General features: G+C 44.9%; 1 protein-coding gene across 1 annotated transcript; it reads right to left on the bottom strand.

The window, feature by feature from the left end:
• Positions 1 to 4,882: 4,882 nt before the first annotated feature.
• fscn1a (fascin actin-bundling protein 1a) lies at positions 4,883 to 20,217 on the bottom strand. Its single transcript, XM_086170552.1, has 5 exons — positions 19,105 to 20,217; positions 8,930 to 9,086; positions 7,490 to 7,611; positions 7,146 to 7,313; positions 4,883 to 6,936 (listed from the first exon to the last, which is right to left on the bottom strand). Exons 1-5 carry the CDS (start codon positions 19,943 to 19,945, stop codon positions 6,728 to 6,730), a joined length of 1,497 nt encoding a protein of 498 aa, XP_086026678.1. The 5' UTR covers positions 19,946 to 20,217; the 3' UTR covers positions 4,883 to 6,727.
• Between the last annotated feature and the right edge of the window lie 3,045 nt (positions 20,218 to 23,262).

A 23,262-nucleotide genomic window follows, 5' to 3' on the forward strand; every position in this document is an offset into this window, starting at 1 on the left:
TGAAGGGTCTTCTAAGGACATCCAAGAAAAAAAATCCTGGTGTTGGTGCTCCTTTGCAAAAATCTTCATCGGATTTGAAGGTTTGATGACTGTCTCACCCTGAAGACATCACCTCACCGTCTCTCATGCAGAACTCCTTATATTGAATAAAATTAATAAGAGGTAATGTGAATTTTGTGCTAGCTAGCACTAGATGCAGGACATAAACCTCTCTGCACTGATGACTTTGTGAAGGTCATTGCTCACACCTTTGTTTTTGTTTTTTTGTTTGCAGTTTTAACTACCTTTTTTGGGCCCAGAGTATTACCTTTCTGCTCTCTCCCTCTCTGCCCTCCCTATCCTCATGTCATGGGGGAGAAAGGGGCTGACTCACAGACCCACAGCCTGAAGGCCAAGCACCAATCACATGATGAAAAGCGCAGTTTGCACCAATCACAGCCTGGTCACAGTCCGGCTTTGTGATGTGACTCGGAGGGGAATCCTTTGTTCAGCCAAGTGTGCTGTGAGTGAGACAAATCACTTTTCTACACTCCCTGCCTCTTGTTTCAATAAGAGCAGCTCAGACACACACACACCCCTCCTCCTCACAGCACCAGCACCTCAGCCCCCCGGGGGGTTTCTAATGGTTGGAGTCACAAGTGGTGCCAGACAGATGTGTGTGTCACAACCAGCAGCTGAGATTTCATGATGATGGATGTTTTATTAAAAAAATTACAGGATGATGATCAGAGACTTTTTTAAGGTAATTCAGCCCCTCCAGTCAGTGATGCTGAACATCTGAGCTTCAGACACTTTGGCACGGGAGGATGTTTGTAACCTAGCAACAGAACGGAGATGATCAATCCGTCAGACATACAGATGTTGGATTTACCGAACATAGAGACAAACGTTTTTCTTCTCTGGTGGATCTTGGATATCAGTTTGATAGAATTACAGCTTATTGTCTGCTCATGACTCGTTCGGTTCGCAATATGAGCTTAAGAGATGTGCTGACGCTCAGTGAAAGACGCTACACAAACAACACACACACACATTTCTGCCATGACTATGAAATTAGACGAGCAATGTGAAAAAGGTCTTGGCTCAAAGTGCATTTTATTTTACGAGCTCATCTGCTTTCACTCACTCTATTTGTGTGACTGAATCATCCAGAGCACCGATTTCCCCACACTGTGAGGCATTTTCTCTGAAACATCAGTCACTGGATGGTACAGACAGTGATACCCAGCCCCCGCCCTCACCCTCCTGTGTGGTCTGTGGTCATGATGGTGATCCAGGGACTTATTAACCCAATAAATTATAACTCCCCCCAAAAAAATTGATCTGTCCTTTAATTTGGATTAAAACAAAATGCCTGCAGGACTCAGACACCCAAACGCTGCAAAGACATGCTGATCATCAGCAAAAGAAAAGATCAAACCTATCAAGCAGCCTGTTTTAGCACCATTTTTTTTTCATTTAATGTAATCGTAGTAATGTGACACTTTTTTAGTGGGATTGTGTGGAATGTGACATACAATGCGAGCACCACAGGGGGTTCAGAAGGGCATTTAAGCATGCATTTACAACTTCCTCTCTTTTTTCCTCCCTCAAAGTCTTTACTTCATCATTTTGAAAAGGTGAAATGTATCTGTAGCAACTTATCAGACCTCGACTTATATTTTCCTCTGACATCGACACCCTGCAGTTTTGGAGCGCAGATTCTCCACATTCATTCTGTGTCATAAAACCTCAAACCGCAGGCGCCATTATTGCAGAGGAAACAAAGTGTGGTTATCACAGGGTTTAAAAGAATATTATACTAAAATGGACCTAAATGAATGACCTCTTGGGACTTCCCTGAAAAAGCAAATCATGCACTTCTGATGTTTGCTTTGGTATTGTTTATCTGGGTGCTGTTGTTGCGTGAAGAATGGAAGTCGCTCCTGAGACCCTCAGATAAACAGGCCTGCAGCTCCCTGCTCCAATCGCTGAGGACAAAAAAAAAACACCACTGAATAGCTTCTGTGAAACTGATGACGGACTGGACACGCAGTGAGTATGTGTGTGTGTGTGTGTGTCTGTCTGAATGAACCTCAAATGTACAGTACTGCCATATTTCCTGCGACACCTGGGTTTGAGAAACCCCACCTCTCCTGCAGCTTCCTGTCCTCCCAGTTATGCGTGTGTGTGTGTGTGACCGAGAATGAACAATGAATGAACACATACACACACAGAACCTTCACACCCTCCAAGCCACACGCTGCTCTGTCCACAGGGGCTGCCAATGTTTGCCAGCATTTTCTCCCCAGATGATTCAGCCCACCTCACCCCCATCCCCCTCTGCTGTTGTTTGTATCTGTAATAGTTCCTTTATCTTTTAATGAGAGTGTGTGTGTGTGTGTGTGTGTGCGTGCGTGCCTGCATGTGTGTGTGTTCTAATGAGCTTGTACTCATGCAGCAGTGACCTGGGTGTAATATATACATTTATGCGGGATGGGGAAAACTAAAAAGATATTTTCCATGGTTGCTGTCATTTGGATTTAAACTGTAACAGAATGATACCCCGATCGGGGACACTGAAAAATATCTAGGTTTTGTTTTGGGTTTTTTTTTCGTTTGCTAACCAAGTCAGACTAAAAGAGCAGCTCACATCTGGGTCACACACATAATCTGGTGCAGCATCTACATGAAAAAAGCTGGAAAAGAAAGGATGGTGTAGTGTTCTATATTGTGTTTTTAAATCTGCACACAAGGCCTTCTGGTCTCCTGCCTTACATTTCATCCATGTTGCTCCTTTAAGGCCTAGAAAGAGTTTCCACACTGACCCAGTGACCCAGTGACTGTCTGCTGGTCTGCACTGGGGACGGAAATACAGTGGTAGACACCAATTTGATTAATGTGACAATAGCCGGTAGATAAAAGTGGTCTGCGTGGACGTGCACACACACACACACACACACATGCAGAGCTGCAGAGGAGGGGACATTGGGCCCTGTGCCGCTTCCTCTACCCTGATCAAACGCAGCCCCCCCCGCTGCTCCCTGAGGCTCCTCATCCTCAACCCTCGAGTCATTGTGCCCCCACCCCCCACCCATCCACACACACACACACACACAGCTTTGCAGATTTGCCCTACGTTAAGGAGACATTTTCAGTTAAATAAGGGTTTGGACATTTTTGAGGTGAACCCCCCACCCCCAGATTCTACCAGCTGGAGTCTCTATGGTTACAAGAGGTCGAGTGGATGTGTGTGGGAGGAGTGTAGGGTGGCTGAGGTTGAGATGGCAGCCATTTTAGTGCAAAGCCTCCTCTTGCCCCCCACCCCTCGCTCTGTCTCTTCACTCGTTCTGGGATGGAAAAAAACCCGGCGTCAGCTCGCCCTGCAGTGCGACTCTCTACCCACAAACCACAGCACCCTTTTTTTTTCCAGGATCTAGGTCATATTTTTAGTGACTCATCTTTTCAAACTCAGTTGCTCAGAGCAGGAAGGAAGATGGGAGATGGTTAGAGCAGGAGGATAACGCAAGGGGAGCGGGTGAGGCGAGGCGGCCAGGGGGGGAGATTAGTAAGATGTGGTGTGTTTGTTTTGCCATGTTGGGTGTTCCTCTGGGATGTGCAGTCTTACGTGTATCTTTGTGTGTGTGTAAGGGGGGGTTGGACAGGATTAGAGATCTTCTCTGGAGGCTCCATCATTATATTACTATCCAGCATGCTTTGTATGTTGTGATTTTTTAGAAAGGGGGGTCTGCACCAGAATAAATGTTTCAACACAAAGACTCTATTCAGCAGGCAGGAAAGTGTGTGTGTGTGTGTGTGTGTGTGTGTGTGTGTGTTAGTGAGGCAGCACATGGAGCCACTCCATGTGGTCAGAGCACACAGCTCAGAGATTATATGACAAATCAGGAGGGCAGGACAGGCTGTGATTTAAAAATCCGCTACCCAAGCTCCTCTTTCTCACCAAGCACTGAACACACACACACACACACACACATGTAATTTGAGATAGTTTTGAGATTTCATGAACATTTACTGTTTTCACACAGGAAGAAAAGACAGAATGCTTCTTTTGTTAGGTGTCATCCCTTTCATGCCCATCACATTTACATAACTGTAAATTAATAGTGTGGCTTCTCTTTGTTTTAACCTGTTAATTTTATTATTTGCATTTTAGTAATTGGGTTTATCATCTGAAGTCAACGTGATATTAACACAATTAATCCCAGATGTTCGGGGGTTAATATTTCTCTATAGACATCCAAGGCAGCAGATTTTCTGGGAAAGCATCATTGGGAAGGAACAGACCCAAAGGGAGTTGTTCCTCAGTCACACTTGTCATTCTCCTTGGAGGAGGATCTTGTGTGAGCAATCTGTCAGATATCTTTGCTTGACAGCTGCTTCTCAGAGAAACTTGGTGATATTAAAAGTAGGCGGGCGCAGAACTCGTAATTCCATGTGTGAGCATTGAGGGAACAGCTCTTAAAGCCACACTTGCAACTATTGTGTATTTCATTTGGGATAATATGCTGTTTTAAGATTTATTTCTTGTTCATTTTGTTTGGGATTTCTTATATTTTCTCTTAATCTTTGCAATTTCCCTCCAAAAAAGTCAAATGCATTGCCATCTAGGAAACAAAGATCAGTTTGTATTTTGAAAAAACATTTTGTAATCAACTGCAGTCGTAACAATGTTGCAGGTTCTAAAAAGGTTTTCAAAAATTGTAAATATTTCATCTTCCTGTGTTTTGTTTTATTTCCACACATTGACAAACCTTGTTTTGCAGGTTTAAGGAATCCAGCAGTGTCAAACCAGATCTCTGCCATGCACATTCAACCCCCTGTTTCAGATGTAAAGAAAGAAGTCCGGAAATGTGAGTGGAAAGAATAAAACTGACAGTTATCGTTCAAATCCCAGTTTTATTGGTTGTTGGGTTTCAGGTGAACCAATGGCACGAGAGAGATTAATCCACAATATCAAAAAAATTATACAAAATAATACAAAAGGAAGTTCCAGTTATACAAAGCAAAAGGTGTGGATTTCAATTTTTTTTCCTCATTTATTTCCTACGGCCCAAAAACTCAAGGGTAAGGCACAGTCATTACCACACGTTAACCCTTTCACATCCCTTCCTTTAAGCCTTTTGTCGTTACCTGGAGAAGGCGCCTCCAGAAATAACAGCTCCAACAATTCGCTCGAGATTCTCAACCCTTCATACAAATATGGACTTCAGAGGAAAAAAAAAAAAAAGACAGGCTTTGTTGCTGATTACAATCTTTCTCTTTTGCCCCAGAGAAAGAAGTATCTGTGATGTCAGTGAAGAGTCGATGCTTCGACGTGTTGTGAAAGAGTAACTGTAAAATACTGCTGTGCGCTGAGGTTTTTCAGAAAACGAGCTGAAGGGTCGAGAATCGGAAAAGCTAGGACTGGTGGGTGCAATGTGCTACATGACTGCACCAAAACATGCTAAACGCAAGGAAAAAAAAACAACTTACTACTAAACAAAAAATAATCCTTGTTTTAAATAGTCACTTTTCAACGAATCAAAAAAACGAAAACGCTGATACAAACGTGATCAACGTTGAAACGCACTAATCTAAGGGCACTCAGGATTAAAGTAAGGCTCTCAAGTGTTGGATTGGGTTTGTCGGTCTGGATGATGGGGACTCGGAGCTTTAAGTGTGTGTGGCACCAGGTTCCAGTCGTGTCAGGAGTGAGATGACGGGAGGCGGGTCCTCAGTCCCCTTACAGCCTGGTCTAGATAGAGATGTCGTTTAGCTAAGGGCTTTCATTTTCTCTCCAGTTGCCATGACAACCTATGGTCCTTCCACCCATGATAATGCCTGTGCCTTGGACATTGAGAAAGAATCCAACCACGTTTCCTTCCAGTATGTCAGGTAAGTACAGTCAAAATAACTTTTTTTTTTAATATACTTTAAACGGTTCTGAGGACAATAGGTTCAGGGGATTGGGGGTTGGAGATCAAATTTACTAAATCCCGTTTGGTCCAAGACAATCAGACACTCCACCTCTGCTTAAGAGAACAACCACAGGAAAATAGTTTACATTTGAGCATCATACAGCTGAGATGAAGGGGGTTTACAACCCACCGGTTACATCATCTACAATATCTTCATCATCCAGTTACATCACATAGTCACACAAACTTGACCTGTTCATTTAGACGCTTCCAGGCAAAACATGAACAATCCGTTTTGTAACCCAACAAGATCAGAGATGCTGACCTGACGGAGTCTGGAGACAGTGAGACCAGATCAGCCACGTCAGGGTCAGATACCAAGAGACGTGAGAGACAGGGGGGGCTGGGGGGGGGGCTCTCTTCAAATATGACTCTGCTCTGTTCTGGGCAATTGAAAAAAAAAAAAAGTGGAAAAAAAAAGGACGGCCTCCACCAAATGTGTATGTGGAGGGGCAATCGTAAGGCGAGGAGGGGGAGGAGCGACAAATCGAGCAGCAAACCAGACGGGAGCAGAAAAAGTGCACAGCCCCACGGTAACTATGGCAACAGATAAAGGTCGGCACTGCAGAGCAGAGCTGAGAAAGGGAGCGATGGGAAGAAGGGAGAAAAGAGGAGCCGCAGAGACCGAACCCTTTTTTTTCCCTCCTTCCTCCTTCCCTACATATAAAGTCAAAAGTACAGAACGTGGTTAGGAGGGGGCGGGGCTTGTGGATAGGTACGTGTATACACAGGTGGTGCTGCATCACTGCACTGTTTTCCTTTCTCCCCCCTCAATACTCCCACAGCGTCGCGGTCTCCAGGTCATCGGCATTGGCCTTCAGTACGCCGGCGTGGTCGCCGCGGAGGTACTTGCCATCGGCGCCGTGGCGTACGGCCAGCTTGTTGTAGTCGCAAAACTCAAAGAGGAAGTCGACGGGCGTGTCGCTGCTGCTCACCACGGCCTGCTCATTACCAACCATCCAGTATTTACCGGTGGAATCTGTGGGAGGACGGATTAGAGAGGACAAAGAGGTTCAAGCTTAAAACTGCTTTGTTTGAATTAGTGCGTGAAAATGAGCCAAATCAAATCCCGTTTTTAAATAAATCCATAATGAGTGTAATGACTGCAAGATTTAATCCCTTTCTACCCCCAGGGGGCCGGTTGTATGGGGATGGAGCTGCCGGTGCAGTCGCCTCGGCAACACTGACCTTGCAGGCTATAGGCTCCGTCTCTGAACTCCAAGGTGAAGTAGTCGTAGGAGGAGCGGTTGGAGTCCAGCGTTCCGGTCACCTTCCTGCAGCCGATGAAGCCGTGCTCACCGCGCAGCACGATGATGGGGCGGTTGATCAACTTCATGATGAACTCCTCGGACTCGCCTGAGACGTTCACGGACATCACGGAGTGAGTGTAAATATGTACGGTACTGATGATGTTAAAAAAAGTCTGTGCGAAGAGGAGAATCAACTCCCAAACCCTGATAGATATGCGACGCTCTCCTTATATTTAGTCCCGACCTGAAGTGAAACTGGCGGTATCGACAAATTAAACTGACCAGCAGAATCAATGGTGGCTGCAAGCTGGCCGTTCTTCTTGGCAGCAACATATTTCCCATTAGCAGCCCGGAGTGTCAGCCTCTTCCCACGCCATTCGATGTCAAAGTAGCAGTTAGCAGACCTGCAGAGAGTAAGATGGTGAAAAATTCTATATACAAAAACAAAGCCTGTATAAATACAAGTATATTTACTCTGAAGCATCTGCCAAACTGTCTCCTATTGTATCCTTTCATCCGGCAGAAAGTATTTGAGGAGGGTTCAATATGCTTGGTGTAACTTTAACCTCCCAGAACCCACAGGTCAGAGACAGAGCATGTCGGGGTGGGGTGGGGGGGCATTGATTTGTGCAGCATGCAGTATAGGTCAGAAAAAAACAGGAAAAACTAGATCACGGTGTAGTTTTCCTAAGCTGAGGCAGGAGGCTCCATCAGTGGACCCTCCAAATGCAACTTCATGATACTTTTCGTTCCTGCGCCCTTCGCAGAGGCTGAAATGCGACACCCTCGCCTCGGCTGGCCTACGGGTGCCCCGACACGCTCTGAGTGCTGCCGAGGGACGGGAGCTCGCCATGTGAAGAGACAGGCTGCTTGAGAATGCCGACTGTCTGGGCTTCATGGAAACCTTATGCTAAAATCCCAGAGGGATTTCAGTGGGGACACGTGTCTATCCGTTCTCTATTGGAGTCTCTGACGACTTTTGTTTTTCGTCAGGAGAACATTGAAGCTTGCGGCATTCAAGTTCGTCTGATTTGCAACATTCAGCAAACTCAGAAAATGAGTGATGATCAATAAGATCCAATTTAAGGATGAATCAGAAACAAAACAAACCTTTCATACAACATGGACCATTGTGTTTAGATTGTCAAATTCAGAAAAAACAGAACCAAATGATCCATTAAATGATGATCTCTTGACAGTTTCAGCTGGCATCTCTCTGCATATTGAACTGCTGCTACTGCGTATGATGCTCTCTCTCTGAGAGGCAATTAAAAGGAGAATCTTTTAATTCTCAGTTTAAACTCAAATGGCACAATTTGTTTCAGAAAGAAAAACTCTGAGCTTATCCTCAGGACAGAAGCATAAATCAGGGGTTTGATTCTTTGTGCTTTTATCTAACAGTTGTCTGATGTCAGCCTTGAGCAGCAAACCAATTCTTATTCTAGACAACAAGGAGCACCGGCTCCCGACGCGGTCTGGAGTCTCACAAGAGCAGGGTCAAAGGTCAAAAGGTGGCGGTGAACAGCCAGCACTCGCTCTGTACTGACAGACACAAACACGTACAGACAAAAGGAGAGAGTAAGGCCAGTATCAGGTTCTCAAACACACACCTCTCAGTGTGTGTGTCTTTGGGTGTTTGTATAAAGCGACAAACTGAAGCAGGTGTGGCAGTGATACATCTTTGCTACTGAGATTTAAAGAATAGGAAAATGAGAAACGTACTTGGTGGAGGCAGTGCACTGCAGGCCACCGTTCGCAGTGAGGGTCCAGTACTTCCCGGCTGCGGTCCGGAAAGCGCACTTCCTGTTTTCACGACAGATTTCCACCTGGAAAACCTCCTGGTCACCTTCCTCATCCTGATTGGCTGACAGGTCCATACCTGCGCGGGGACAAAGGGAAAAGGGGGTTGCTAAGATGTGTGTGCGTACATGCAAGAAGCTGTATGTTAAGACCGGTCAAAAAAATCTTTTGTATTCTGTCAAAAGTTAACACTTAAGACAACCAGGAGTTTAGTAATGGTATCTCTCTCTCTCCCCGTCACACACACGCCACATAAAGACATACAAAATGAGCAACATCAGACGGCCTGGATTAGAGAAGGATTTAGATGAGCTGTGTGAGTTCACACACACACACACTCCTGCATATGTTCATCTCATTGTACATAGACCACAGCAGACCTCATAAAATCACATTATTCCCACACGTCTATAGCCTCTCTCTCATAAATATATATATAGCACAATGCATGCTATTGTATATGATGAGGTCATCCCATGGATGGACCATCCGCCTGGATTCAGAGGCAGAGAGTTGTTCTGTCTGTCGGCTGCCGTCTGTGTAAATGTATGCAGAGTGAGAAAGAGCTAGGGATTTGTGAGCGTGTGAGGAAACAAGCAAACACTGGTGTGTATGCTCCATCTATCCCCACCATCCCCCCCAATTTCCATCTCAGTTTTTCCATGTTTCTTGTTCCCATCAGTCCAACAGCTGGCTAGTTTTGTCATTTTGTCATGCCGGGGGGGGTTTACTTTGCGCAACACAGTTACTATAAAAACAAAGCATGGAAAATGTATAATGAATTGTCCTCTGATTCGGAGATCCAGATAGGCGGATGATTGCTCTGACCTCATAGGCTAGAGGTTTTGCAAGTTAATGAAAATGTTTTTTTTTCCCCTCTCCAGAGCATAATGTTTAAGTACATTGTGGATGGACACATGGGGGGGCATACCAGGGATGCCTCACATACCCCAACCCCCCACACTCTAGCCCTCATCCCTCTGAAACTGGGTCAGTGTTAACTGACCTCCAGCAGTTTCTTCACTCTGTCCTTACGGTTTATCATTAAAACCAGAAACGAGATTTGTGAATAAGACTTCAATTTGCAGTGGCAGCATTTTTGAAGGGGAGTCAGATGTGCAGATTTTTTCATGTTTTAGACAAATGTTTCTGTTATATATGAAATGCACTGACTATAATAATATACAGAAATCACATTGGAAATTAACTGAAATGAAGAGTGGTGTTTGGGACAAACTCCGATTTAAAGTCTTTGTCCCTGCCTCCCTCCAGGGTGCAGGATCTGCACACCAAGGCCAAGATGATGGTTGTGACACCATTCGCTGCACGATTCGATGTTATTGGTGCATCCCAAAAACTGACTGCAGGTAAAATATATGTTTCTACTATTTACATTAATTTGAAAGTTGGTTGCATTCCAAAAAAAAGAAAAAAAAAAAAAAACAGCGGTCGGCAGCTGTTATCGGAAGCCACTGGTTCAGGAGATCCAGGCTATTCTTTTGACTCTTAAGCAACACATATGCTACTGGCATTTTCCTCTGGGATTCATGTGTTGGTCTGGTATTAGACAGTGTGGCCCCAGGAAGATATGAGGAGGAGTCTGCAGGGTCTGGTTACCTTAAATCTTTCCAACTCCCACATTTTTCCCCATTTTCAAATCTCAAGCCATGACTTAGGGCAATTTATCAGTTTTCTGCTGCGCCACAGCAGCGCTCTGATCTCTGCACAATTGTGGCGCAATAAACATGCATGCGAGGTATAATTCAGCGCAAATTATTTGCATCATGATTGGCCGAGCCAAACTCAAGCCAATGGTGTAGAAGTAACAGACTGCAGTTGAGGCTGCGCTGCCACAGAGCAAGGATTACGTAAAGCATACAAAGGGGAGATGTTAAACACATTTCCTCTTCTCGGCGGACTGTCCACCGACGTCCAATTTTGAGGCTGGGGAACTCTGTCCTTGGAGAGACAGATTGAATTTCTGCAGAAATATGCACACATGTGCACACTCGCAGCGGAGCAAGAGGGAGAATGTGTCAGGCTCTGGCTGTAAGAGGAACCACATGGTCAGCAGAGATCAGAGGGGTGTTTAGCTGAAAGAGGCAAAAGGAAGAGGAGGAGGGTCGGACTCGCTCATCTGCAGCAGCAGCATCACTCACATTTCAAAATGCTCCCTTATCCTCGCTGCTTCTTGCAAGGCCAACGTCCACACACACACAGCAACGTTTACTTAGTAATGCAAAGCAACCAAAGTGGAACTTAATGTGGGAGATGTGACTGCTCAAAGAAGTTTTCATCTCTTAGAGTCAAATATTTCAGTCCCAAAAACCTCCGTTTTATATCTGTGTGTTGAATTGTAATTCATTGTTATTCATGGACGTGCAACTCACAAGCAATTGGATTCACTTGGTCCTGCAACATCAAACCTACACGTTCACTCAAGATACAATAAAACAAACATCCGTGCTTCCTTATAACCACACACATCCCACATTCAGAGGATGAATGCAAACCAACTTGAAAGTAAATAAGTTCAATTTCATGTTTATGTAACGCCATGGAATAAATGATGCCACTCCAGTGGTTTGAAATGGGTTTTAAATGGGTTTGAGAGAAGGATGTTAGCATCAACATGAAAAACCTCAATATTTCAATGAAAGAGGCTTTATGTGCTTGCATAAACACACACACACACACACACACACACACACCTTGAAAATTGTCATCATAAATGAAAAAGACTGGGTGGAAACACAAAGCTGACAGAGACTAAACACCGCGAGGTTGACAGAACCGCAGCCATGACCCGAGAGGCCAGGGCCAGTGTGTGTGTGTGTGTGTGTGTGTTTATGTTCAGTGATCTTTGGGGGGGCGTTTAGGTTCAAACCATCTTAGTCATCCTGGAAAAGTAATGATGTAAGTGAAGATGAGCAGTACTTTCTGAGGAGCCTTTCAAAGGTTTAAAAGTTGGTTTTACGGCAAATACTGGGTTTTTGGTCCAGGTCTTTGACAGACATGTAATTGTGAAGTTTAAGGTTAGTAGTTATGGAACGTGACGTCCGTGAGTGTCCACTCTGTGATAACGGTATAAAAGTATGTGTTTGCCGTGGGTATTCTAAACAGACAAGTCCCTCCCTGAAGCTCATAGTTTTGCTGGTAAAGGAGGCGACGGATAGCAAACCACACAAAAAGGGGTGACCACTCGTGCAGGATCCTATACCCCCACCCACTGCTTGACGCAACCCCACCCTTCCCATCCATCCTGTTGGCGTTGGGCTGATTGTTGGCCCTGGTTACTGTGAGCCAGCAGTGGAGGTCTGCAGTCTGCCTTGTAGGCCATTGTGTCCGCTGCAATTGTGTGCGAGTGTGCGTCTTATTCAGTGGGCCTGACAGAGGAAGCAGCCAGCCTTTGTTCTGATCCAGACACAGAATGGCTACTCATTCAGCAAACGTGCGCGCACACACACACACACAAGCGCAACACATGTACATATGCAGCAAAAAAAAAAAATCAGACAGATTCTAAGATTTTCCTTATAAAAACTGAATTAGTGACATTTTATGCCTCTGATTTGGCTGATATTTTCTCTGCAACTAAACCTTTCTTCAAAATGACTGTAATACAGTATTTTATGAAGTTGACAAAGAAAGTGAATTCCAAAAGCTGCACCTCTGTGGCTGCAGCTGGACTCCACTGCACAGTAGGAATGACCACTCCATTAACTCTCACTGTAAGATTACGCCACATCAAGGAGAAGCTATAAATACGGCGCCGCTCCACATGTGTGTGTTGGCGTGCAAATATGGGGAAGTCAAAGCTCTAATGGGGGTCAAACGAGAGTCTGAAATCACAAACCGAAGGTCCATTAAGGCAAGGGTTTAGTCTTTGACGGCTAACAAAAAACAAAGTAGGATTCTGCATCCTTGGACGTGTTTATCATGTGTGTGTTTGTGCTTTGACTGCTGCAGAGGGTTGTCCCTCACCAGTCAAGGTTGAACCTGGCACTTTTGCGTCCCAGTTTCTGTGAAGGTCACAGACAGGATGTTGGGGTTGATTCAGTCCAGACATAATCCTCCTCCACCAAATCTGAATCTTTGTTTTTCTGGTCAAAAGTCAAATGACATGCTAAAATGTTGCACAACAAATCTGATTTAAAATGAGCATCACCACCCACCTCAGAATTGAATTTATAAAGTTAAAACCTTTTAGAAATTGGGCTGGCTTATCTAATTAGAACATTTGGTTTAGGATAAAAGAAACATTTAGAGCTTGTAAGTAAAATCTGCATGGATGTCAGACGACGTTGCCATGTTGCTGGATTGTAATTTCAAAAGTAAAACTGCCTTTCCACACAAACGGATTCCATTTCCATCTATGATTTCATGCCGGAGTGTATGTCACATGACACGGCACAGGAAGCGGATTGTGTCTGGTCCGTTGCTTCCTTAATGAAAAAAACAAGGTGGTGAAAAACATAATGTGTGTGCGTTGCAGTAAAATCTATGACTATATCCTCTACATGCTCTCTGTTTTTGGTAGGAGTTGATAAGATCGTGCCCTGCGGGCTCTGTACTGGCTGTCCTGATGTGATCCGTATCTATGGTAACGGGCCCTAAAGACTTTTCACATCACCTCAGAATTCTTAAAGCAGGATCAGTTTCCAGGAGTCATTTGCTTCCAGCAGGTAAGAAAGCGCATCTACCGAGTGTTTCCCCATAACCACAATCCCGGAGGAAGACTTGGTGCCAAAACAGACAAACATGCGATTCTATTAAATTTACGCTCTCGGAATTTAATTCTACAAATGGAATGAAGACATTTGATCCTTTTCACTGAGGGGTTCCTTGGTTTACATCAACCAAGGATCATCCTCTCCATTGTCCAGTAGAAGGTAGCTTTACTGTTGCGTGGACCTCCATTTAATAAGTAAACCTTAATGTAAATCTATTAATCCATAATTCATACAGCGCCGCACTGGAACACAATATTTGTATTCATTAATATTGATAGAAAAAGCTCATTTATTTATTTCTCAAACACAAAAAGGAGTTCAAATTATTATCCTGGGTTTTTGAAAGAACTCAAAACAGGATGTAAAGCTTGAAGTTTCAAAACAATTTGTTACAATTTTAGTTGCATTTTTATCAATTCTGTAAAGAGATGCTCGTATAGCTGTTGTTTTGTGATATTGTAGGAATGTACATTTTTGCTTTTTATAATGGCTGCGAAGGATTGATGATATTTGGTCATGCAAGTAGTTTTTTAGCAGTGGTTTGTTTTGGGGCGCAGGGATCCGAAAGGGGAGATCGGTCTGAAGCCGATAGGGGATGGCGGCCTCTCAAAGCAGCTCTGAGGCGTCACTGGCAACAGTACAGGAACAGAACAGGCCACTTAAAAAGGTCATTTAGCCCCAGGCTAACGGGCTAATAGTCCTGACTTCGTCCATAGGAGGGCCGTTAAACGGTCTCTCGGGGCATCTGCGACTATCTCTGTTCAAGCGATGTACAACCATCTCTGAGTGAAACAGATTAATGACTATCATGATGGCTACAAACGCTAATGACAGGAAACAGAGGTAGAGACAATGGACTTTGGCAGTCACATTACAACCTGCACCTTTATCAGAAAGTACTCCCTTATGGAGTCCTGCCACTGGCTTTTTTGTGAAGTACAGTCAAGCCTGCTCGCGGTCACTGAGTCAGAACGTCACAGGAGAGGCGAGAATTCAAGATGTGGGTGGAGGAAGAAAGAAGCCGCCATAGAGAGAGATCAGGGGATGGTTCCAGAAATACCATTCATAGAATATTACTGCCTTGTAACGTTATGGTTTGATTCATGGTACTGCATCTTTTCTTGTCGGCTCCTCCCTTCAGGGATCGTCACAGCGATTAATCGTCCACCCACACCAACTAACTTCATGTCCTCTTTCACCATATTCAATCTCCTATTCATGGTCCGACATGAAGAAATGTATACTGAAAGGTGAAATCAGTGTGAAAGTACAAAAAGTTCTTTGTTCAGATTTGAGGACAAGTATTGACAAGTTGTGGAGCAGAACGAGGCTTCGGTAGATGAGATGGAATTCAATTCCTGCGCATGTCGACACTGTGGTCTATTCATTTATTTCACTCTCAACATCTCTAACACAATCATTGCACATCCTGTGAAGGCCAGCCTATGACGCTAGCTGTCTCCCCAAACACCTGAGCTCAGGTGTGAAGAGACACCTGCTCAGAAGATAGCAAAAGTGCAAAGGACAGTGTTTACAATAACATGAACCACCGGTGTTACCAAAAGTTGCCAGACTGCTTGGATTAGATTTGGACCTTCAAGTTACCAACAGTGAAATTAAATTTAGAATCTCTAACATGAAGCGCTTCGTAGGTTTGTCAGCTGATGGTATAAAATAACCTTACGTTCCTAATAAGATGGCTCTTCTCAGAGCAGCTAAGACCAATTTCACGAGAAAACTATTCACATAAAAAAACAGGACTGTTCAAACAAGTTATTTGGCCATACAAATCTCAAAAAAAAAAAAAAGATGGTCAGCGAATTCCGGACTTTTGCAACCCAAGAGCTTTTACGAAACAAAGCTGTTATGTGGAAAGAGGCGAAGCAGGGGCAGCGAGAGAATTCAGCCAGGAGACAAAAGAGAATAGGATTCAACGAATCCAAGAGGGAGCGGACCACGGAGGGAAGATGGCAAAGATGAACCAATAGCTGAGAACAATTACAAAAAAACAAAAGACATAAGAATATTGATTGTTGCTGTGCAGAGCATGTAAGAGGGAATTCCCACAGATTGAAACTTTGTTTCCAAGGCTGGAGTTAAAAAGGAAAAGCTGTATTAAGGAAGCACCTTTTGGACTGACGTCACCTTGTCAGCCGTTAACACAAGCCAGCCTGAGCCGCTCTGACTGCCATGTTGGCTCAGGTCCACCCAACAAACAGAGAACGGCAAGGAAGGGGGGGCGGCTTTGAGCAGCTGTCGCTCGGACGCATCTGGAGCCAGTTAGAACTCAGGCAAGATTTAATCCACATCACAAGGATCCAGTTGTTGGTGGGTAGAACATGTTCTTCGTTGAAAGAAATCAGACTGCCTGCAATTTACTGACAGACCGGAGCAGAGAGGTGGAGTGATCACAGATGAGGGCCGTGTTTGTTCGCTGAACCCATGAAAACTGGGTTCTTCCCATTTCACCATAAAGCAAAATCCCCAGTGTTTGCCACCTGAAGGACCAGTGTCAACTTAATATGGAAACATGGGTTAATGATTAAGCCTTAAATTTTTTTTGGGGGGGGGAGGTCCTCATGGTCTTAAAAGCAGGGTCCAACAACCCTATTGATACTTTGATCAGTGAATGTGAAAACAGGCTTCTTGAGTCCAAACGTCTGCCATCAAGACATTCAACTGTTCAAATTTCCGATGTCTATCAATACGGAAATAAACAAATATTTTCCACTTTGTTGTTTTGTTGGTCCTGCAGCCCGTATGGTTTCAGTCCTCCAGGCCTCAGACTGCTGCATGATGTGAAGCAGAAGAAAAATCCCACTAGTTTTTAAATAGACTTCTTCAAAATACTTTGGAAACATCACCAACTGGGGTTTAATTAGTTTTGAGCATTGTAATATATCGCAGCACTCCTTGTTCTAATGTTGACCCGTGCATGGGTCCATATTAACATCAGTTGAAGAGTCTGACCATTAAGGCGATGGAGACTCAAATATTTAAGAATTTTAGATTAGAAATGGCTAAATCAATCTTGCGAATGTTATTGTGGCATTAAACTGCACACAAAAAAGAAAGGACATCAGCATTAATCCATGAAGATCTTTTTGTCTGTTTTTCAGTAGGATAAAATATTTCTGAAAAAACTCTGCAGGTGAGTTGCCGGTGAAACAGGAGTAACCCAAAAAGTCATCTCTGATGGGACTTTCACTGATTTAACCCCTGCATTCCCTTATGAATCCGTGATTAATCCCAGAGTGGGCAGGATGTGGCTGATTTTCATCATCAAGCTCAGACGGGATCATCTGATGCAGCACAATGTCAAACAGACTATATCATTCTCGCACTTAGAGATGATTTAACTGTAATTCATGTTTTCTCTTTTGGCATCATCTCATTCGTTCATGGCGGATACCGGTCTCCATTTTGTGTCGGAGACCTTGCACAACGTTTGAATCGCACTGCTGATGGAATGGAAAAAAAAGAAAATGTGGATAAATGTTCCTTTTGAGGGGTAAACACAGAAGGGAGACAGAGGGAGGGTGTGACAGAAGGAGACGGGAGCTGAAAATAAAAGGATCATTTTCTTGAAAAACGGGGAGAAAAACCACAAAGCCGAGCAGTATTCTCACCAGCATACTCCGTGACCGCGCACTAAATATAGACTCACAGAGCATTAATTTGTTCCTTTCATTCATTACATGAGACAGCCAGGATTATTTTTTTTATGCCGTCTCAGCAAATCAATCCCACATTCCCACAGACTTTGACTTCTCGCTTTGTGATCCTAAAGCCTTGATGCATTTGGTTTCCAAAAAAAGCCAAAAAAAAAAAATTCCTGTTTTTACAGCCTGTTAAAAATATGGGGCTTGTGACACACATTAAGTATCTTCCCTTGATTGACAGCCACTGAAAATGACCTTAGAGACGCTCAACACAGGACTGTGTGGGGGAGGGGGTGCAGAAGGAACAATGAGGAAGATGAACAGAGTCCTCTTCTCTGGACAACCTTAGCTAACCTGAGAAAATATCTTCTATCTCGAACCAATGATTCATTCAGAGGTCCAATCACGCAGATCTGAACGCCATCAGACGTGCGTGGCAGTTTGACGGTGACCGCATGCTAAATGGGCTTCAAAAGAAAATGAACCGCCGCGCCAGATAATTGCAGAAAAATCCAGCAATCAGGAGGTCTCGTGGGCACGCAACCCTGTGGCACGCGAAGTTCCGCTGTGGGGAAACCTGCCGTCCGACAATCGCACACCAGCGCAGGTGTGGACCGTTGATGTTGCTCAGTTGGGTTTTCACTCAACCCTTAAATCATCTCCGCTGGTGAATACCAGTCAGACAAAAACCCTGACTCATCTCCATGACGTCTGAGCAAACTGGTGCTGGCAGCTGGAATCATCACCGGGACGTTTGTCCTGCCGCTCCGTCGTTCCATATTTGCAGAGAAAGCTAACTGTGGGCTTGTTGCCGACTTTATTCTGATGGAAATTTGTGTTTTGCGTTGAAACGGATAGAAATCTCACCCGCTGTCGTCTCTAGAAAACCTGCATTCATGAACGGCCTGCTTATCCTTTGAGCAACCGCCGGTTATGAGCTCAAAGTGTGGACACATACTAGGCTGAGCGAGCACAATACTGAAGAAAAACATGTCCGGCAGAAACACTGGCGAAAAGCAAACATTTCCAAAGCACTATTCATCAAACCAACAATGAATGAAAGGCATTGCTTTAAATTTATATTACTTGATGTCTTGGCCGTAGTGTTCGTCTGGATGGGGACAAAAGGTGGATTGGGTGGAAAAAAATGTCAGTTGTATTCATAGAGGCTTCTGTCTGGGCCCAGACCTTTCAACTTCTCCTTGCAGCTCACGTGCACGTCGTGATGCTGCTGGAAAAGAGCAGTGGGCCTGAGGACGGCCTCTGTGTTACACACCTTTCCTAGACTTTTACCTTGTACTTCATGTCCCCTGCATTTCATAAGGGGTTAAAAATAGCTCAAATGAATGGACTTGGTGTCCCTGCAGGTGTGATGCCTGTCCTTTTTAGAATGAACATGCTTGTCTACATGTGCATGGGAGTGTCTCACGTCAGCGTGCAGGCCCAGTGAGCGTGCATGTGTGTATGTTAAACAAGCTTTGTGGAGGCTTTAAATCAGTGGTCACACTTAGTGTCCAGGTGTGAGGGGGAGGCAAGGTCAAGTATCCAGGCCTCACATGGTCAAGGTGATTGACATGAGGATGGACATGTGTTATGTGGGTGTGAGGGGGGGGGGGGCTGATATGTCAGGTCTATAATCTCTCGAGATAATCCACGAGATACCGTTGCACACACACACGCACACACATGCACACACACGCACCTTGCCGGGTGGAGACGTTCCTCTCGTTGGCGGCGGTGAGGACGACCTGCGGGTGGCTCTGCTCCAGCACGAACAGCTCGTCCTTGCCCACCCGTGCGCTCTTGCCGGACTTCATGGTGCCGGAGGGCCCGGAGGGAGCCAGATACCTGCCGCTGCAGTCCCTGAACGCCACCTTGCCGGAGCGGAACTCCAGCGTGTAGCCGGTGCTCTTGTCCGGCGCGGCCACCAGCGAGCCGTCGTTGCGCAGGAAGCGGTTGTCGGAGGTCTGCAGGTGGTACCGCTGGTCGCGGAACACCAGGGTGATCATGGAGTCCACGCCCCACGGGACGTCCCTGTCGATGGCGATCTCGTCCACCTTGGAGCTCAGGTGCGCGTAGCGTTTGCGCGTCAGGCTGAAGATGTTGACCTGCGGGTGCATGGCGATGTGCACGCTCCATTTCTCCGCCACGGACACTGTCTGCGCGAAGCAGATGATCCGGTCCTCGGTGCCGCCCAGGTAGCGGCCGTGCGGCTCCGACTGCAGGGACCAGCGGCCGTCGTCGTGCGCGGTGATGACGAACCGGCAGTCCGGGCCCGGGGTCTCGCTGTCCCCCGTCACGTTACCGTCCTTGTCGGTGGCGATGTAGCGGCCCAGATGTGACTTGAGGAGGAACACGTTGCCGCTGGAGTCGTCGCCGCTCTGCTCCAAGGTCCAGATCTGCTTCTTCTTCATGCTCGTGGCGGAGGCGTTGATCTTGAAGCCGAACGTCTCGGCCGTCAGGTATTTGTTCCCGCAGTTGATCAGGCCGAACTGGATCTGCAGCATGTCGCTGGTTCCGTTAGCGGCGCCGTTCGTTGTCATGGTCGGTTCCGTCCGGAGAGGATGAGGGTGCTACCGGGGGGGAGGGGGGGCGCTTCTGCAAGAGAGCTGGCTTGCGGCTGAAAGGGTGGGATGCTCTGCTCGCCTCGCGTGCTTCCCTTTGTTTGGGGAGTGTGTGTGTGAGAGAGAGAAAGAGAGCGGATGGTGTGTGTGTTTGTGGGAGTGTGTGCGCGCGGCTGAGTGGGGAGTCTGTGAGCGCGCGCGCCGCCGGTACTCAGCACTCTGCCTGTCTCATCAGCGCGAGCCCGCGGCCACAGCTGCAGCCTATATAAGCATCAGTGACGTCACGAAGCGGCGCCCCTCCCCCCTCCTCGTCACCCCCCCCCCCTCCCGCCGGGGACATGGTTCTGCCTGCGGCGCGGCGGCCACCGCTGGCAGCCGGGACTTCAACTTTCTTTGTCTCCCCAGCTTCGTGTGCACCCGAGGGAGGACTGAATATCCGTTGAAAGTACCGTTACTCGCCCGCAAGAATAAACGGAATAATGTAGAATCACTGAAGTCGTTGGCTATTGGAAAGTACCCGGTAGATGAATGAGTCACAGTTAATGGTACATTCCGTTTTAGTGCCCCCCTCCCCCCCCCAACAATCCCGTGCTAATGTGAAAAAGGCGGCACTTGGAATGTGGAAAGTGCGTGAAAACATTGGAATTTATGCCCAATATTTGGACAGATTTTCTTTCCAAATAGAATCAAAGATTGGAACGGGTTTCTATGAACAGAATTCGGATTCACATAAGTAATAAAACTGCCCAGCTTTGTATTGATAAGAGTTTGACTGATTCGTGAAGGATATCATTGGCGATAGCTACAATATCACTAGCTTGACTTCCCTTGATTGTATGTATAAAAACAGTGTACCTTGACATAACTGCTAGTGTTCCTCGGTGTTGTGTATAATTTTTGGCTTCTTTGACATTCGTGAGGGGAAAATTATTTCTGTCTGTTGTCTAAAATATGGCATCTTTCATCTCAGAATTTTGCTCACATCCAGGTCCTTCCAAAACATATCTTGCACAGATGTGCTTTTCATGCAACCTTTTCCGACGAAAAAAAAAACAAGTATGATCTGAAATGGCTTTATTTGTGTGCAGACCACTTCAAATTAAGGACTTTTTTTTTTGTTTAATTAAGATGACAGTCAAGCAAAAGATAGCTTTAAAAGACATATACCTACATAGTTTCATTTGGTGATCACAGATGTCAGTATAAGGCCCTGAATTTATCTCAGTTTCGAGTTCATTGTTCAGTATTTTTTCTTATTTAGTTAAATAGTTTTTACTGTAGATGTTTTTTCCCCCCATTGATTAAGTCTCAGTTTCAGAACCATAGCATATCACGACTATCACTAGCTTGCATCAGTGTCTCCTCTCCCCCACACTCAGTGCTCACAGTTAGAGCAAACCCCTGTGGACAAAATCTGATGACGGGTAAATATTAGATCTCTTAATTGCTCATTGCCTCGTTTGTTTAATTTAGGAAACCCCTCCTTCCTCACTTTGTCTTTTCCCTCCATCACATAGAAACACCAGCACAGGGGTGAACTAGCACTGTGTGAGTTCAAACAGACCGTTGTTTGACAGTGATTTCTAAATTTTGTTGGAGTTTACACATTACTGAATTAATGAGTTAATTTCATAGTTCAGTGTACTTGATAGTGAACATGTTTTCAGAGGATAATACAGTTAATTTCCTCTTTTTGTATTATTCTTACGGTTTGTAAACCCTCTGCACTATTTTCTAATTGTTTAGCCCAAATGATTGATAATGATTCTGGTTACTTTGGTTTTCAGATATACTGCAACTCAGACTACAATGCAACCTAACATAAAACACAAATGATCCTGTAAAAAGACAGCTGTTAAACAGGCCTTATGAGAACAAAAAGGTGAATGCGGTGATAATTAAAAAGGTCCTTACCAGCAGTCATATCTTGGTGAATGATAACGAGGCAAGATGTGTCTAATGTGATTCTTACTCAATTTGAATTTCTCGATGTGTGTTTTAGATGGACTCTTGGTCCAACTTTCCGTCATCGTTCCACCCTGCTGATGCAAAGGTGATGCAGGGGAGGTAAGGAGCACCACTTGAACTGACAACTCCAAAGAAGAGCTCTGACATGACAAGACAGGAGATTTATTAACATGCATACCTCTGCACTCAGGGAGACTTCCAGCCGATGATTATATCGAATCATCCTCTCTGTTTTTTCTGTGGGACACACTGATCAGATAGACCCTGCATTCAAGTCATGAGGACTATGTGTGTGTGTCCACACACAAAGCGCTATTCATGGCCTCAGCACGCACATCATCAGAGGGCAGGAAAGGCCTGGCCTCCTAAACAAAGAGTCCAAACAGATCACGCTGGCATCTTCTCCGTGTATGTGTGTGATCGCGCAGTCACATACACACAAACTCACCATCACACAAACACACAAGAGTATGTGGTCATATGAGCAAATGGTCACTTTAACATATCACTGATCAAAAATAAACACATAAACACTTTCCTTGTTGCTGTTGATGTGGAATGATATGACACTATATCACTGATGTCGTCCTCTGTCTGGGTGTGTGTCGCCATGAAAAGTGAGCGGTGTGTCTGTACACGCGCACAAGCGTGTGTTTGATAGTTGTCGGCCTCGTGCAGCCCACACATTATAAATATTTATTCAATGACCACGCTTAGCTTGCAAGTCATAGTACTCAGCTCTGACGTTTTCATTTTTGTTAACCGAACCCTGATATTACATCACGTTTAGAGTATCATGACTAATAGAGTCGTTAGCTTGTTTAATAATTTAGTTTGGGGGCTTCCGTAAGAAGGCAGTAATGAATCTTTTTCAAATTGAGATTTCACTGGTCCTTTATCTTTATGTTGTTTTTCAATGTATCTGAAATTAAGCTGCGGGTCATTTTGCAACTTTATTCGAGACCTTCTGTCACCCTTTTTACACATCTATAAAAAATACGTTCAACACTTGCATCCTACATCTTGTTAAGACATTGGTGTTAAGGATTTAATTTAATAGCTATTTCTCATGCTTACATAACCTTTGTGATCACATTTCGAAACCCCTCAGTTGATGCTAAAATCAGATAGGCTGAGTACTGATCAAAGCCAATTTTCAATGTTAATATAATTTTCATGTAAATATCAATAGTGCGTCAATAGTACAACAATTTAGTACAACAAAATAAACATCGGAAAATTATTTTAGTTTCTGCACATGTAAACATTGTGAATGTGGTGTGCTTCAAAGTTGTGGTTTTCAAAACAGATTTAACACCAAGATGGGG

This window comes from Fistularia commersonii, chromosome 23 (assembly GCF_037954325.1).
Source record: "Fistularia commersonii isolate RoL2024-O1a breed Wild chromosome 23, RoL_Fcom_v1.0, whole genome shotgun sequence".
Lineage (NCBI taxonomy): Eukaryota > Metazoa > Chordata > Actinopteri > Syngnathiformes > Fistulariidae > Fistularia > Fistularia commersonii.